The sequence below is a fragment of the Leptidea sinapis genome, chromosome 39 (assembly GCF_905404315.1).
Source record: "Leptidea sinapis chromosome 39, ilLepSina1.1, whole genome shotgun sequence".
In the NCBI taxonomy this organism is placed as follows: Eukaryota; Metazoa; Arthropoda; class Insecta; order Lepidoptera; family Pieridae; genus Leptidea; species Leptidea sinapis.
The window spans coordinates 1,596,825-1,616,411 of NC_066303.1; the positions used below are offsets into that span (position 1 = coordinate 1,596,825).

The following is a 19,587-nucleotide window of genomic DNA, read 5'->3' on the forward strand; positions in this document are numbered from 1 at the left end:
CCCACCTCAAAGGTAACGCATCTCTTCACCTCTGGTATTGTGGATGTTTCTGAGTGACTGGTTTTCTTCTTTCCATTGCGTGAAAAAAAAAAACCGGCCAAGTGCAAGTCGTTACCGCAAAAGTAGGTATCCCTGCCATTATCTATAAAAATGTCATCTATAAAAATTTGTTGTATAGGAGCCCCCATATCTATTTTATTGTTTATTTTAGTACCTAAGTATTTGTTGTTATAACAGCAATAGAAATACATCATCTGTGGAAATTTCAACGGTCTCACTATCACGGTTCATTAGATATAGGTTGGTGACTGACGGACAGACAGAACCATTTATACCCTTTGAGTACGGCTCCCTAAAAACCTAAAAAAACCTTTTGAATATGATGGCAATATAATATTATGTAGGTATTTATATTTAATTTCGTTATTTTTATGTTCAAATCATATTTTCACCTAAATTTCTTCTTGTAAACATAAAAATTTACATCAGAAATGTACAGCGATATTGGCTTAACATTATAAATGACGTAGTTAAATAACTTAGAGGCTATAAATAAAGAATAGATAGAAGATAAACCTAGTTCTAAATGAATAGTTATAGAGAGATAGACCTAGTTCGAAATATAGTTAGATTATAGATACATCTAAGGTTATCCGCATATGCCTGTCTGCACCTAGTTGAACCTTTTTTTCTCCGGCCTACTTTGCAAATCCTACTATCACGAAAAAGTCTTTTAATTTTTTAGTTTAATGTATAGCGCATAATAGTGTCTATTGGTATTTTTTTTCATTTAATTCAGAATTTTCAAAGTCGGTTCAGGAGATCCGGAGAATAAAAATACTTAACCGTGCGAAATATGTGTGAATTTATCAATTCTCGTGAAGGACAAAGGCGCGGCTATCCACCGTGCCCAGCCCCACTCCCCAGTGACATATTAATTGCTTTGACGTGCCTAAAACTGGTAGTAAATATAATATGGAACGCTTGCTCCATATTTGTATATATACTCACGTAGTCTTGCTATAAATACTGAAGCAGAGAAAAGAAAATTTCTATTGCAAATAACATTTAGTATTTTTACAGTGTGTTAGTTTAATGCATAAACATAAAAAAATATAAAAAGCTGAAAACGTTGAGGCCAGTTATCACTACAAGCACGCACGGGAAAATTCTTCACTGCCAATCGTATGGATTGCTTTAGGGACTCCAAATTACCATGGAGTTTAGAGACTAGCCATACATTATAATCCAGCGGATGAAGATCGCAACTAGACGCCGGCCAGTCTTCAGCTCTGATGAAGTCCGAAACGTTTGTTTCCAACCAAGACTGGGTAGTCCGAGCTTTATGACCCGACGCCGAATCTTGCTGGAAGGACCATTTTTGGTTATTGAACATAGTGTTGAGAAGGGGCTTCACTACCTTCTCAAGAATGGTATCTTGATACACTTGTGCCGATGTTTCGATACCTTTTTCACAAAAGTATCTCTCAGTCACTCCTTCAAAGCTAATACCCCACCAAACCATTACTAAAGTCGGATAGTGCCCACGTTGCACTCTGTCGACTAATTGGGAAGCTTTCTTGGAGCTTTGAGCATAAATATGGTCATTTTGTTTGTTGCTCAATTGTAAAAAAATTCTCATCCGTAAACAAAATTTTCCTGTGACCTCCTTTTGCGTACCTCTTCAGTAGTTGTTTCGATCTTGCCACCTTATTCTTGACCAGTACATCTATTATAGGCTGCAAGTCCTAAGTCATCTTTTAAATCAAAAGGAATACCACTATTTAACCTTTTCTTAAAATCATAAACAATCACTATTTTACACGTTTAATAATGGTGGCATGCAGTATACATAGGTACAAACAAGAGTTCACAATACAAAACATTATCTTTAAAAGTTAGCACTAGAAATATTCCGTTATTTTGGTCTGCCGAAGATATCCTACTTGCAAAATCACGCACTTCCTTTAACACAGATATCTGATACTCGTCACTTTCCTCCTGAGATTCAAACCATCTTATAGCAGTGTCTATACATGAGAGCGCTTCGGAGGCTGTAGGTTTACCTTCATTTTCCGAACCACTGGTTGTCGAGTTGGCCTCAGCTTTAACAGTCCCTACCTCTATTTCTCTCCCCCGCATAATTCTATGTGCCTTCGCAGATTCTTCAGATAAGTCTTCTTGTATTTGTAGTTCGTGAATACCATGCCTTGCTTTGAAACGTTTTAGCCAGCCAGTACTGGCTTGAAAATTTGGCTGTCCACCTAGATGTTGATTGAGTTGGATTGCCTTTTCACATATAATTGGGCCAGATATAAGTTTACCTTGTGATTGTCTCTGTAGGAACCATTGAAATAAAGCGTGATCCATGTCTGTGTTTGCGGGGAGCTTCATACTTTTGCGAGTTGTCAATCCTTCTTTGGCTATAAAATGTAATATGCTCTTCTATTGTCGTTTTATATTCGTTATTGTCGACCGACCGACATTGTATTCGATGCATAATTTAGCAGCGGATTCACCTCCTTCCAACCGCTTGTTAATGTCGTATTTGTCTCTCATAGACAACACAACACGCTTTCGTTTAGACATTTTACATTGTACTATGTATGCGGACTTCGAAGTTGATTATAATCTGAAGTTCAACAAATTAATAAATAATGTCAAGAACACCAACGGGTTGGATTGAAAAATAGTTACTGTATTTTGGTAACTTCCTTAGTTCATGGTATCACATGTTACTAAGAAATTTAATTAAGATTATATTCTCGTAGAAATACACTAAACACACAACATATCCTGTAAAGCTCTCAAGACGATAATATTCTCCGAATGAGATGACGAATAGAATAATTTAAGTAATAAAAATAGCATACAGCCATGAATCTATATCCAACTAGATATACATTTTAGGTGTTGAGAGAATAGTTCAAACAGTTGCAGTGTTTCCGGAGTCAACAGTCCACAAAATATAAATAAACTGAAGAGACTAGCACTCTGTTTACGATCGACTTGATAATTTTTAAGATGTGAGAGCCTGCTAATTAATAGAATGTCTGACATTGGACGCTGTAGAGGGGAAATGGCGGTAAACGCAGCATGGGAGGAGAACAGTTCAGTTAAGCGGTCGTTTATTTCGCCGACCTTCGGATTCTATTTATCGACATTTCGGCTCTCAGATTGTGAAATTAAAATTATATGTAGGTCACACTAAAAGTTTCATATAACTTAAAAAAGCAACATTCGTCATGTAAAGAAACCCGACCTCTCTCAAATTCAGCAAACCATCGCCTCACAGTGCTCAAGTAAGGTGCTTCTCTCTCAAAAGCATTTTAAAAACGAGCGGCACAGTCTTGCGGACAGAAAGAATTTTTAAAATAATAAATAAATTATCGCACTAAAATCTTTTAGACTTAAATCCATTTTCGTATTTTTTTTTTTACTAAGAAGGTTGCAACGTTTCAAAAAGTATAACTTTCGAATTACAAATTATAGTTACAATTAGCTAGAAGTGCAAATCTTTTAGAGTGCCCCATGTAACATAGGTCGAGGAATATCACTTACTACCTTTTTTATATGAGAGGGAATAAATGGTTAAGAAAATGATTGTGAAACTGAAGTGGCAGTGGACAGGGCACATAGTTCGACGGACATAGATGGCCGTTGGGGCAGTAAAGTCATCGAATATCGAAGCAGTGTTGGAAGGCCGCCCCACAAAATGATGCCCCCGACAAACAGGTCAAGATCGCTGGAATTGGTTGAATGAATGCAACGCAGGCCGATCACCGTGGAGATCTTTGGGGGAGGCCTTTGTCCAGCAGTGGACGTCTTCCGGCTGATATGATGATGATGATGAAACAGTTAAAAGCCTTATGTGGTAAGACCGGCTTTTAAGCTGGGTATATACCCAGCTTAAAAGCTTGTAGTGTTGACAGTCTGAATAGTGATATCATGATACAACTTCTAGAAGGTTTCATAAGATACAAGGATAAGGATTTATGTATGATGTATACACTCGAATAAGGTCAAAGCTGTTCAGATGTTACCTATATAATCTATATCAATAAGACGATAGAGATTTTCATTTGTCATCACCGAAAACTACTAAATAAAGTTATATCCCTTAGACACATGGCCCTTATCTAAGAATTATTGCGATGTCTTAATTTAACATAAAGTTATTAAAGTTTTTAGAGACAACGATTTTTATAAGCACTACGGGCTCAGTCATATCTGTACGCGGACGAAGTCGCGGGTATCAGCTGGTCTGTAATTATAGTTAAAAGTTTTATCAAAAAGGTTGTAATGGTCTGTAATTCTTACTTGGTACTCAATAGCAAATTATTTTAAACGATGTGACAGCCTGTTACTAGAATATTATTGAGTCTAGCAATTACTTATGTGTTCTAATGTAACAGTACTTAGTATTATCAAAGAACATATAATAGTACAAGTACCTAATATTATAATAATTGGACCCACTTTTGTACTTTTGACACTTCAGACAGATATAAGTATAAAATTCTAGAGAATGTCAGTATTTCTTTATCCAGACTGGACATATTCCTTTATTCAAATTGTAAAATAGCATATACATATTTAGAGCCATCGATTCCATAGTAAACAAATATACCAAATGAACAAGGAATAAAATAAAAAAATACTCGTACATACTGTAAATTTACGCTGTAACCTATTCATCCTAGACGCGCGTGGGAATATTCATGACCATCATAATAATAATACTTATCTTATTGAGCCCGAAGAAATTTTAACAAACTCACATTCTCATTTATAATATTAGTATGATAATCCACACACTTTCATAGTAAAATAAATTTAACATAATGTACAGGCTGTTCCAAAAAGAGTGTCATGCAGGTATCCAGGGTAGAACGTCCCAATGACTATCTGAATCAATTCCCGAGTATGTTCCGTGATTTTTACAGTAATATTAATGACAAAAAGTGGAATCCTGGGAATGTTTAAAAAAATTCCACTGAAATTTTTATTCGCTTCCATTTAAAACTTGCAAACGTGACTACTTATTTGTAAATCTCATACATTGTTTAATTATTTCTCTACGGCATCATACTAAAATTTAACTCAATGCATAATATATAGGATGGGTGGTATGCCTGAAATAAATGATTTGATTATTATTATTATTAATAAGCCGAATAGTAGGTATGTTATATGGTCCACAATCAGTGGACAAGTTTTTTCAGTAGTTATTGAAGTATATGAACCAATGATTTGAAAAAAATAATAAGATATACTTACACCTCTTTTGGAAATAGGAGGGGGTTTGGTTAGTGTAATTATCTCGAAAACTGAAAGACACATTTAAAATACAAAAAAATCCAAAAAGGAGTATAATATCCCCATAAAAAATTAGTAGTATGTAGGTGTATCAACAGTATTCCCAAGGGTTAAAAGGTCTGCCCCAAACGGGTAATCTATCGTACCTACATGATAAAAATATTTTAATAATAAAAAATTAGGAAAACGACAAATAGGGCAGATAAATCAATATAATAGTAGCGATTAGTTATGCAATAGTTAACAAATTCTTGCTGAACTATACTAGTATACTCGTATATCAAAAAAGTTTTTAATGTGTTTGAATAATATTTGTTGTTGAAGTGTCCAAAATGGGCATGATTTGTGCAAACCAGAATCAGATCACCAATTTTCAACATCCTATATGAAACCACAGAGTAACCATCCCTTAATATCGTAAGTATCCATATACTTCTGATATTACTATCCTTTATAACAATTTTTTATTTGTCTACATTTAAAATCAAACAGCTGATGCACGCTATGAACAAACAAAGAGTATGGAAGACATTCACCTTTATGACGTAGCGGTTATCGGAAGACTCTGACTAATTTCATCTTGTTACAGAATACTACGCTATAGTGAATCAGTGTATCTCATACAGCCAAGACGGCAACATGTCTTTCTACTATCCGAAAAATTTCCGCGCGAACGGTTGGGGTTGGCATAGAACCACGAACGCCGCGAAAGCTGTGCGAGGGTTTCTGGACGGCGAGAGACAAGGCAAGGGTTACAGTGGATTGTATCCTAGTTTGCCGACGGACGATGACAGCTCGTTTAGTGGTGTCAAGTTGTATCCTGCTTTACCGGCTGAAGAGTACGAGAGTGGTGCCGTAGAGGAAGTAGTGGAGGAAGCATGTGCATCTGTCAATGTCAATATGGCGGTGAGTCTGACATTTATTGGATAACAAATAATCTGCCCTGCGCTTTCCCGGGGCATAAAAATAATAGGGAAGTCCCAGGCCCAAGGGTGTCGTAAGAGGCGACTAAGGGCATTTAGCACTGGGAGGCTTATTTGCACAGGATGCCGGCTAGATTATGGGTACCACAATGGTGCCGTAACCATTATTGTAGTTCGGTCTGGAGGGCACAATAGCTAGTGAAACTGCTAGGCAATAAAGACTAAACATCTTCGCCCTTACAATTAAAATTGGCATAATCTTATAACTAAGCATAAACCAAGAATATGTAAAATGTTTACAATTAGATATTTTGCTTACGATTGCATTATTCGGACGTTTAACGTTTCCCGCGTTTATTTGCAAAGCTGCTTGTCATTCTAATCCAGTAAAGAAAAGTTTTAAAACGACATTTTTTTCGGAAGTTTAAATTCTCGATCATATTTTGAGTTTTTTATGTAAAACTAGCTGACCCAGCAAACATTCTATTGCCATACAAAGTAATAAGCTATGCCATAAAATCAATAATTAAAATTTTTGGGGTATAAAAAATAGATGACGACCGATTCTCAAAAAATCTACTAACTATAGTTAACTAAAATTATGTTTGTTTTTTTTACCTCCGCAGAAAGTTAGAAAGATATGAAGATTCTAATTATTTTGTCTTTACAACCCCTGCAAGCTAATTTTCGATTTTTTGACTCTGTATCCTTATAATCCATAAAAATTGAAAATATGATTGAGAATTTAAACTTCCGAAAAAAATGTCGATATAAAACTTTTCTTTACTGGACTATTCGGAAAACATCAGAATTATTATTGTATTAACAGTGTTGTCAACGATATTGTAAACATTTTGCATATTCTTTGCTTGGCTTAGTTATACCAAGTTTATTAGTAAGGCCGCTCATGTCTCAAGGCGACGAGAGCAATTGTAGTATCGCTCAGAATATTTATGATTTTCAAGAATCCTGAGCGGCACTGCATTATAATGAGTAGGGCGTATCAATTATCATCAGCTGAACGTTCTGCCCGTCTCGTCCCTTGTTGTCATAAAAAGAATAACATACAATGTTAATGAGCAAATGGCCTCTTTGCCTCATACACTTAGAATATATTATCGTACAGACAACCTGACAGTCCGATAATGCGCGACCATTTTTTTATTTCACATCACACTAATAAAGTTAAATAAAGGAATTTAAGTATTTCATTAACATTTCATTAGATTAATATTGAAAATAATTTTCTAAGTTAATAAGTAAAGAATTGTAAGGAGCTAATGCACAGCGTGGCTGACTGCATACGGCTTGTCAGTCGAAAAAAAAATACATTAACAATATAGAAACGCTTTCCTGTTAGAGATGTTCCTTCTCTCTTGCACGCTTTGTTCTCCTATAAGCTAGAACTTATATTGTAAGTCTTATGCTCTGCCTATAACGACGACCTGTATAGCCGAGTGGTTAGCGATCCTTCCTACTAAGCTAGAGGTCTCGGGTTCGAATCCCGGTAGGTGCAAGCATTTATATGATGAATATTGATGTTTGTTTCCGAATCATGGATGTTTAAATGTATGTCTATATGAATTTATGTATGTTTAAGTAAGTATATTGTATTAAATATATCGTTGTCTAGCAACCCATAACACAGGCTAGATAATTTGTGTAAAAAGTGTGTCAATATTCTTATTATTATTATAACAATAGGATCAGTCAATACACTTCATAAAATAACCTATGGTATGGTAGTGATACTCGGGGAAATGTAGTGACCCTACAAGTTGCACAAGCGCGCGTTAGAAATCGTCATCTTTCTTCCCTGACTGAAAAATGTTGTAATACATATATTATTATGCACAATTTTAATAAACTATTAATTTTAATATATTCAGATCACTTCTTATCTACTACATGTCAACTATTCATAGATATAGTGATAAGATAGAGGTCGCATTTGCTTGCATGTTAAACATAAACAATCTGTTAATATAGGCGTCACTCAAATATCTAATTAGTATAGGTACAAATTAAATTTGTAACCAAAATTTATCAACGATGCGGGACTCGAGCCCGCGACCTCTCGAGTTCCGTACTAGCGCTCTTCGAACTGAATCTTTGAAATAACAAATTGTTTAGATTTGAAAGAGCGACATCTGAAGTCAATTTCCTAATATACAATATTTGGGGTTGAGCGGGTTATCAACTGTAAATTAGATCCTGTAGATGGAGCCATAACCTGAGATACCAAGATTAACGATCCATGGTTAACTCTGTAGGTAAGAGCGCGCGGACGGAAGCCGAGAGGTCCCAGGTTCGAGTTTATAAATTTTGGTTACAAATTTAATTTGTATAATTAATCCCAGAAGTGAGGGATATCACTGTAAAATAACAAATTGTTTTTAATTTTCACTGTATTTTTTGGAACTGTACTGTATACACAATGCTTGATTTTTTATTGAAAATACGAAAAATGCTATGTCCACATTTATTTTAATCTAAAGTAATATAAATTTCTTTGAGAAGAGTAAATGTAGGATATATTATGAGGTACCAAATTCCGTTAAAAATAGCAGAAGGTACAAAATAAATTAATAATACCATTTAAGTACTGCAGGTTACTCACGCCAACACATTTGAAGGTTGAGAGACATGTAAAAACTGTAGTTTATTTTAATAGTCCCATCCCGATACGGTTGGTAGTTTTTGTGTGATTTTACCTTAATTTTCATTTTATTTATTTTAGAATATGTAATCTGAATCCCTCGGTGGCTAGAGCTTGGTATGCAATTTTACAATAAAATACCAGACATTATAGTAGGACTCACTAAGCACGAAATCAATAAATATGTATGTTAAAGCCTCTATGCCAAATAAGGCTTTCTATAGTATACCTAGTAGATTATGTAGAGAATAATGATGCATGATTTGTCTGGTTCCGCGCTGGCCACCTAAAATTGTGTAATATTATATTAAGTAGGTTAAGTTGCTATATGTTTTCATTTTTTTTATGAAAATAAGGGATGAGACGAGCAGGACGTTCAGCTGATGGTAATTGATACGCCCTGCTTATTACAATGCAGTGCCGCAGTATTCTTGAAAAAACCCAAAATTTCTGAGCGGCACTACAATTGCGCTCGTCACCTTGAGACATAAAATGTTAAGTCTCATTTGCCCAGTAATTTCACTAGCTACGGTGACCTTCAGACCGAAACACAGTAATGCGTACACATTACTGCTTCACGGCAGAAATAGGTGCCGTTGTGGTACCCATAATCTAGCCGGCATCCTGTGCAAAGGAGCCTCCCACTGGTAAAATAGGGCAAAATATGTTTAAATCTCTAAACTGTTCTGTGTTTTAATCAATGTGCTGGGAGTTTCATATCAGTTTTTCTCCTCATGTCATAGTTTTTTTTTAAGAAAATAAGGTACGAGACGAGCATGACTATCAGCTCATGGTAATTGATACGCCCTGCCCATTACAATTACGAACTGATATAACTTCATGACGTTTACCAAGACGTGTTGTTGCAATATATTATATTATTGTCACTCCAATATTGAAAGTAAATATATTTATATTCTATTCCTCGGACATCCTGCCAGATATGAATATAGTAAATACCTACAAACTCCGTGTTCTAATCTATAGTCCGACAACTTCGTGCGCGACCGTCTCACGGGGTGACAGACGAGATGTGACGGCAGAGGGCAACACGTGAAACTGGCGGACACCAATTTTCGTAAGGAGGTTAACGTTAGAAGTAGGTATGTTGCAGCCATACCTAGCGTGGAGCTGCAAAAGAGTGGATAACGAAAACATATTCTCCATGAAAAAATACATAAACATGTCCAAAGTTGGACAATTGGTTGAACGGTGTTGGAGTGAAAAAAAAACATAATATAAACTACATACAAACATCGGTTTTTTTAATATAGGTAGGTGCATAATATACAAATTATTCATATAATACAAAATTTCTCAGCATTTCATTTACAAATTCATTATTCTAAACATCGCTTAAAATGTTAATACATATATTTTCTTTTTAATAAGTCCCCTGCTCCACTTTCGCCATAAAATGCAAGTACAAACATATTTTAATTATACCTCTCAATGTTTACTCGATTCCTTCATAAATCACTCTGCAAACTGTTTTATGGATTCAACGTAAAGTTTTAAGTCCAGTGTCTATTCTATGCTTTAACTACGCTATGATAATAATTATTTTATATGCGACAAAGAAAAGATGCAACGAATTAATTAAAAATAAAGCGGTAAAGTAAGGCGGTGACTGACCAGGGTCTAGTGTAAGCACAATAAATTTTGTGGGTGATAGGAATATTACCAAATTTCAACCATCGTTTCAGGTGACTTTAGTTTGTGAATCTTCCATAAAAAAACTTTCACGTCGGGTTCTTATAAATTACATATTTCATTTATAATGTTTTTTTATTTATTTATTTTAATTAATATAAAAAGTAGAACTAGAAACTAGGAACTAAATGTAGTTATTACTTACAAATAAACACAGCATGCACAGAAATAAATAATTTTAGGTATTATATAGAATAAGTTAGGAATTAAACATTTCTTTTAAGTAATGATTTGTAGAATTAATTTATCTTTTTATATTGTTTTAACACGTTAGCGTTATAGGACTTCAATTTACTTTTATATAATTAACAACTAAATTGTTTGTATGTTAATGTGCATGATGTGTTCACCTGTAATTGCAGGAACACGATCTTTGAAATTTATGTTACAATCTTATGAATTGTCTTGTGTATTCTGTGTTGGTGGACCTTGTAAAAATAAATAAAATAAATAAATTAATTAATAAATGAGTGGGTTAAATAGTTATACACAGTTACATTAATTTTCCAATTATATCATTATTAAAGATTACCAATGATGCTGCAAATGGTCTTGCGGAATTTGGCTAGGGAATCAGCAAATATGTCAATATCAGCTACGCTATAAGAATTTAAATTTTTACATAATCGTGGGACTGGGGAATTGGTACCTAGGATCGTTCGACGAAGTGGAGGACAAAGTGGAGTAATAGGCTTACGTGGAATTCTTACTGGTACTCTTTGACTAAATTTATTAAGCAATTTGGGGCAGTCGATAAAGCCATTCAATCGTTTATGAGTAAACAGAATATCCAGAAGCCTTCTATGTTCATCCAAAGTGGTCATTTTAAAGTTGGCCAGCCTTTCTTTGTAAGAAGAAATTTTATTGGCTTTACCGGCACTAAAAGCCACATGCCACAGAAAACGCTTCTGAATACGTTCCAGTCTTAGGAAATGCATAGCATAGTGAGGACGCCAGACAACTGACCCATACTCGAAGATACTCCTAACCAGACTGAAATAAAGGAGCTTTTTTATTTTTAAGCTTTTAATTTTTTTTGTGATACGTATAACAAACCCGAGCATTTTAGAAGCACGTTTTACTATGTTTTCTAAATGCGGAAGAAAAGTCATTCTTTTTATAGCACTAGAAGTAACCGTATATACATTGATCCTCGGAGTACCACTGCCACCGCATCTATCTAATAGTTATAACTCATATAACTCAAATATGCAAAAACGACACAGCAATCTGTATTATCCTTTGCAGATTATTTGCAAAAGAGATTTGGTTTATTAGAAAAAAATACCAGTCTAGTGCAAGTCGGCCTGGGACATGAAAGTCTTTACCATTTTTTTCTGGAAGGGAACACAACCCTAACAGTCAAGGCCTGTGGTGCCGATGTATATCGTAAGGTCTAGCCGCTAAACCCGTGTCAGAAGTCAAAACTCATTGTTCGCACCTGCTCACTCATGGACCCGCCACTGGCACGACGAATTCATGGAATGCTAGAAAGTTCGCCTATACTTCTACTTTTTAGTACATATTGTTATATCTTATAAAATGGTTGGGAATATTTCGCTAAAACTGAGACTCCCACTTGAGCGGGTTTTAATAGAACTTGTAGTTTCCGCTTCGGCAATGGAATATACTCGTATAGCGCACGTAACTGGATAGGTGCCCTTAATAGACACGACGGCGCTTTACTGTGTGACGTCACAAGTTGCGCAAATAGAAATATTTATATATTCCTCTTGTAACCAGCCAACCAGATGGTGAACCGTCCTTAATATACTTCTATTTAAACAAATCGTGATTCAGCTAGAAAAGTTATTTCAACATCTGTAAATGTACCTTATAAGTACATAATAATAGGTAAGTATAATAAAATCATAAAAGTAAAAACTTCACTTTGAATATTTAGAATACTTGCTCTTTGTACTAAAAACAATACCGTATTAAAAAAGTACGGAATACTGGGTCTCAAAATCTCGAGCAATTGCCAATTCCGCGGTCATCCGGGTGGCAAAGCCAATTTGGCTTCTAAAAAGCTGGGCGTCATTGACAGAGTTCAGCAATACTTCAAGCCGGCCCACATTCTAGCGCTCTACAAAGCGCAGGTCCGGTCGCATATGGAGTATTGCTGTCATCTCTGGTCTGGCGCACCCCAGTATCAGCTCGACCCATTTGACCGCGTGCAACGCAGAGCTGCTAGATTAGTGGGGGACCTAGTGCTCTGTGAGCGGCTAGATCACTTGGGAGTTGCATGGATACGTCGCTTCATTGTGTGTATGCCAATTATCACGGGGAGTGTTCCGAAGAGCTGTTTGACCTGATTCCTGCCGCCGAATTCCACCTTCGCAACGATATCAACCCCACCATCTGGAAGTGTGGTGTTCCTCCACAGAACGGTTTTCAATGAACTTTTTTCCACGTACAACAAAGCTGTGGAATGAGCTTCCTGGTGTTTCCCAAACGATACGACATGGATACCTACAAAAAAGCGCGTACAACTTCCTTAAAGGGCGGCAACGTTCTTGTGCTTCCTCTGGTGTTGCACGATAATGTGGGCGGCGGTGATCACTTAACATCAGGTGACCCGCACGCTCGTTTGTCCTCCTCTTCTATAAATAAAAGTACATTATATAATTTTTGTTTGTTTATCTATATGTTTGTTCGCACGCAAAATGGACCCATACTAGTGGTCTACTTGCGGAAACAGGAGCCCCTATACCATACCATATATGTTTATTCGGGCAAAACGCAAAAAACTACTGAAATTGTAACTCTATAATTTATCCTATTTGTTAAGTTCCAATTTTAACTTGCGTAGGTTAATGATATTCATAAGTTTCTGTCTTAATTTTGATTGACAAGCCGTCATTGTTCATTACTTTTTTAAGCTCCAACACGTCTTATTCCCTCAGATAATTTAAACGTCTAGATAGAGCCTCTTGTTGCTAGACAACCCATGAAAACAGGCCAGGCTTATTACTTTAGTGTGCGTGACAAGCTACGTCTTACACTCGGGATTTGTATGGCACTATGTGTTAGTGTGCGTGCATTGCTCAAAACCTCAATAACCGTAGTAATAGTTAACCTCAATTTTTTCATTGCTGTCACATTCGGCGTGCTGCAAAACTCTTGATTATACCTACATAAAATAGAACATATTTTATTATACATATAGGTACCTACCTATAGTAGATAACATATTATAATTTGTAAAAATGAATCATGTAGATAACATAATATTTTAACAGTCTGCGTCGTGTATTATTACGCTTACACATAATAGACAGGGAATCGAAAGGGAAGCATGAGTAAATGTGCACCTAATTATAGAAATATATTTTTAGAGTTGTTTCTTAGAATGTTGAGGAAACTAATATGTAGGTATATTATGTAGATGGAAGTCGTCATAAGGAAACTTCCTTATTTAATTGTCAGTAAAAAAACCGGTTGAGTACTTACTGACTCGTGAACTAAGTTTTTTTTATTTATGGAATAATTAAAATAAGTAGGTACCTACCTCGTTTTTAACTTAAAAAAAAATGGCATTTATAGAGATTACCGTAAGAATTGAAAACTTAGAAGTATTAACAATTCAATTTCATAATGTTTAAAACAATTTAATTATTAATTTGAATTTATTTTTAAAACTTATTTTAACTAATATATTAATCAAACAAAACACTATTTCAACAATGCATTTCATAGGATATACATATTGAACTTTTCACTGTTATAAATCCATTTAATTTCACTTATAAGATATATTCAAATTCAATTTTTTTTTAATAGGATTTAAAATCACTTATTGAACGTCAAAAACTACCACCCATTCAAAAGAGACTGCCTCAGACCTGAGAAGAATGGGCACAAGAAACTCATAGCATAGGTACACAGCACATTCGATCAACAAAAGCAACTATTGTTAATCGAAGCACAGCACTGTTGCACAATGTTGCAGCTGTATAGCTACAAATATACCTATTGCAAATAAGTACATAATATTATGATCTATTCGGTGACGCGAGTCGCGAACTCACACTAATTATATATTTTACTTTATACCTTCATATCATATTTATACGGCTTCACAACTAAAGTTGTACCTGAGAATAAACCAAGAATATGTTAAATGTTTACTATGTAGCAGACAACACTGTCAATTCGTGGTCACTGGTCAATACAATGATAATTTTAAAGTTTTACGAATAGCCGTAGCCTTGCAAATAAACGCGGGAAACTTTAAACGTCCGCATAAACCAATCTTAAGCAAAATGTCTATTTGTAAATATTTTGAATATTATTCTTGGCTTATTCTCAGGTATAAATTTTTACCAAGTTTATTTGTAAAACCGTTAGTGTTTTACAGAATCGTGATAAATATATTGTTTTATTAAAATAAGTTAATTAAATAAGCTATTAATTTAAACCTCAATCGCCCTTAACCTTAAGTCATAAAATGACGCATTCTCGTACGTATAGCCTTGTCATTTAGCCTGTGGCGCCTTTCGACTTATTTGGACAGGTTCATTTGCGTGATGTGAATTGTAACAGTAACTATACCTTATACGGGTTCCTCCTACGTTAAAATACTTCGAGAAATATAATTAAAGAAAAAATATTGAATTTTTGTTGGTGCAAGTACATTAAAGCTACTTGACCGATCTTCAAATCAAGTCATAGTAATCATATAATGCATATAGCTTTTATAATTACATTATAATAGCGATATTCTACCCGCGGTTATATCGGCGTTAAATATGTAGGTACTAGCTGACCCCGCAAACGTTGTTTTGCCATATAAAGTATAATTCACGCGATAGTTTTATAAATAATAAATAGCCTATATGTTATTCTTTAAGTTTCATCAAAATCCAATCAGTACTTTTTGCGTTAAAGAAATTCAAACATACATCCAGACATACAAACTTTCACATTTGTAATATTAATAGGATTCGCCAAAGAGGATGTAAATACTACGTAAGAGGCGGGATTGCCTACGTAAAAATTGAAATTTACTTTACTTTGAAACGTGCAGTCATTTGACATAAGTTTGAATTAGTAGTAATTACAGTATGGCGATTGGCGACGAAGTTTAATCCGGGTAATTTTGAAAGCGAACAGTCACTTAAAACGTAGTGGATTTCGGCTTTCTCCGTTTTTTAAAAGATTATAGCAGTCATCTATTAATCAAACTGCACGTTTCATACAATCGCGTGAATCGATTTTTTCTTAAGAGTTTCGCTAGGATCATCTTCCGGAAATTATAAAAATTCTACATTAAATGTCCTTCCTTAACGATGGGTTGTGTTTTTTTTTTGTTATTTAGATATTTTGCACTGTTATCATTTATATGCGTAATACAACCAGTCTAGGGTCAACAACAAAATAGATAGAATGCGCGCCACTTATCGTAATCATAAGAAATAAATTCAATAAAAATATTGTCTGTACTAAGTAAAAAATGCATTTGCACAATTGGGTTTTTGAAAAAAAAAAATATTGATTTTTTTTATGTATTTTAAAACTTTATTATTAATAATATTGATATTTAACGCAAAAAACTTCAAAAAAAATTTTTTTCAATTAATTATAAACAATTAAAAATTAATGAAATTTAAATAAAAATCACGTGACTATAAACGCGCCATGATTGGTCACCATAGTTGTGACGTCATAATGTTATAGCTATTTAATAACAGTACAGCGTTTACGGCTATTACACGTGTCTAGACAATAATATTAAAAATTTATTGCTAAAATACGAGTTGTTAGTTGGTTTCGATTAGCTATGTGTGATAAAGGATTTATTAAGGCAAAGTCTGATAATATTCCTGATGTTGAAATATTTATGATCACCGATTTTTAAAAAAATGACGTTCGGTTTAATTCTGCTGAAGTTCGAGGTGCCAAGGCATCAAGGTAAGTTTGTTAAAAAATAATATAATAAATGAAAATATTTAATTATTTATTCTCCATTACATTAAATATAATTATTTATTTCATAAATTGCAGAGCATCGCGTGAGAGTTACGGCGACAAAGCTATAGGTTATGTTCAACTAAGTCGTAAAAATAATATTTGTATTGTGAAAGGACGGGTATGTCCAGAACACCGAGTTCGGAGTAAAGCTTATTCAGTTACTTTAACTATTAATGAAAAGTCAAAAAAAATTCGATTTTGTTTGGGGATTATCACGGTGCACTGCTTGAAACCATTTATTTCGACGTTTGTCATCTTGGGGAACATTTAAAAACATTTTATCAGGAGTTGCCTTTGTAGTATTCTTACATAATGGTACAAAACAAGAACGATAACTTTTGAGGTTCGACATTTTTAATATAAATTTAAATATTTAATAATGACAACAAAATTAAATAGATCAAAACACTGTATTTATTATTTTTCTATCAACTGCAATGAGTGAAAACTAACATTATGACGTCACACGCGCTCGGGTTTGTTCGTGAGTTGTCGGCGTGTCTTCGGTACTGGATTCAAAATTTTTTTTTTATTTTGAAATAACTTTTGAATGATTGCGAAAAAAAAAATAGTTTTGTTATAAAACTAATATATAATCTTTCCATTTATCACAAAAAAATTTTTTTTTCAAAAACCCAATTCTATAGGCGTTCTTATACCTAATCTAGTAATTCTTTGTTTGTTAAGGAATTACTTAGTGATGTCATTCTTACATTCCTGACTCACGTATAAATGCTGTTTTGTTACGTATAAGTCATATGCAAAAATGTGTGATAATAAATTTATATTATGTTTAAGTAAGCTGATTATCCAATATATTCAATGAATGCGTACTAATTAATCTCTTTGCTTATCGGTTTTTATATCAAGTAGGTTATTTAAGTAGGTACAGGGAAATTACTTTCGAGACGTTTTTGCATTTGTGTGTGTACGTCAGCACATAAATAAACCAATACTTTTATATTTTTATAGCCAAGTACCTACTTAATACCAATAAGTGATAGTAAATTCAAATTCAAAAACACTTTATTCATGTAGGTCACAGAAATGACACTTATGAATGTCAAAAAAAAAATATAAAAATATTGTTTCTTATTGAATTTACCGCTACTTCGTAAAGGGTTGAGCTAATGAGAAGAAGTAGCAAGAAACTCATCGCCACTCTTTTAAGTCAAGATTTACAATTTACTTGTTTTACAAATCATTTCAATTACAATATATGCAAAGTGACGCAACAAAAATACTCAAATGTCAAAAACTTAAAGGCTTACATGAGTAAGTCAAAAAAAGAAAAAAAAAGTAAATTAAAGTAAATAATAAAATTACACATAATTTTAAAGTCTAAATTTCTCCAACTTCAGACATTTCGGACTCATCGTCATCCGCACTTTCATCCGATGAATCCGAGTTCTCATTTTATATCTGTATCTCATCCTCATCTAAACCATTTTTAATAGCGACTTTACAATAAAAAAAGTGGAAAATAAATGTTATTGTTTATATTAAGAATAAACCACAAATAAAATCAATTCATTCATTTATTAAATGAAACCAAATAGTTAGTCAGACCTCACAACAATTAGCAATGTTTATAAATATAATAATTATTAATAAGTCAATAAGTAAGTATATTTTCTTCTACAAAATGAAACGAACCTTTTTTTTCTGACTGTACAAGGAAATTTAAATTTTAAGTTTAGAATACCTGTAAATATACAAATAGGTACTACTACAAATGCAAAAACGTCTCGAAAGTAATGTACCTTAATTTTCTTTTTGCTTTTAAAATATAAAATCTCTAGATACCCAGCAAAAAAGTGATGTACCTAATGTGCTGTATAGAAAGTAACTTTATGAAATACAAAATAAATAAACTTAATAAATAATAATAAATTAACTTTATTTAGAGAGGTAAAGTTAACTCAATGAGGATAAATTGTCCGATAACTGATTGTTTCTGTTCTAATTTACCTATCCTTAGGTTTTTAAATTTTCAGTATTTCACAATAAGTACTAAATAGTCTTAATTTTAAATACTTGTACAATAATATAATACTTATGTATTATACAATAATACAAATTACAATTTAGTAACTAATACCCTGTTCCGACTGTCTGTTGTCTCGGTCCGTATAAAGAAATGGATATGCAGCAGTGGTACTTGTTAGTAGTTACGATTTATATGAACTGTTCACATTTAGACACATTCGAGATTAAGAACTGATCAGGTATTTAAAAGGACGTTTTGTCACTGTGAATAGCTTAACCACGTGGTCGGATTAATTGGGCCGACCCACGGAACAGTCTGGTGGGCACCACACACCAGTTGTTCCGGCGTCGTACTCGGTACGTAAGGATGGTAAGAATAATAATTATGTGCGATGGACAATGCGACATGGCATCGGCTAAGGTCCATATCATGTGCTAGGCTAAAAGTGCCGTCGAATTTTCTTTACCATTTAAATTTAACTGTCTCTACCATTTAACATCATGCGTACATCGCCACGGTAGACGTCTAATGATAGATAATTGAATGAAATGGGTTGGAACAATGCAATATAATCCCTTGTCGGAAGTCTAGGTAGCACTTACTGGCTCATACTACAATATCGTTGCAATTATTATGTATTATATTCTTGATAATCTAATCAACTCATTAGTTAGGTAAGAAATTTAATAATCTCTATTAGGTAAATTTATTTTTTCCTAATACTCGTAGAGTCCTGTGACCAGTTTATACTGTACAATCTAATACACTGTACATAACTAGTTGTTTTTACATGACAATAAGGGACGAGACGGGCAGGACGTTCAGCTGATTGTAATGGATACGTCCTACCCATTGCAATACAGTGCCGCTCAGGATTCTTGAAAAACTCAAAAATTCTGAACGCAACTCAATTGCGGTCGTCACCTTGTCGTCGTCACTAGCTACGTCGTATAACCAGTGGGAGGCTCCTTTGCACAGGATGCCGGCTAGATTATGGGTACCACAACGGC

At 34.1% G+C, this 19,587-nt stretch overlaps 1 protein-coding gene across 3 annotated transcripts in view; it reads left to right on the forward strand.

Moving 5' to 3' along the window:
* The first annotated feature begins 5,908 nt into the window (after positions 1-5,908).
* Positions 5,909-19,587, forward strand: part of LOC126976164 (calpain-B-like) — a 64,052-nt gene continuing 50,373 nt past the window's right edge. For all 3 annotated transcript variants that reach the window (XM_050824389.1, XM_050824388.1, XM_050824394.1), the window contains exon 1: positions 5,909-6,225. In XM_050824389.1, coding sequence (XP_050680346.1) covers positions 5,959-6,225 — 267 coding nt within the window. In that variant the 5' untranslated portion in view covers positions 5,909-5,958. The remainder of the gene's footprint in view (positions 6,226-19,587) is intronic.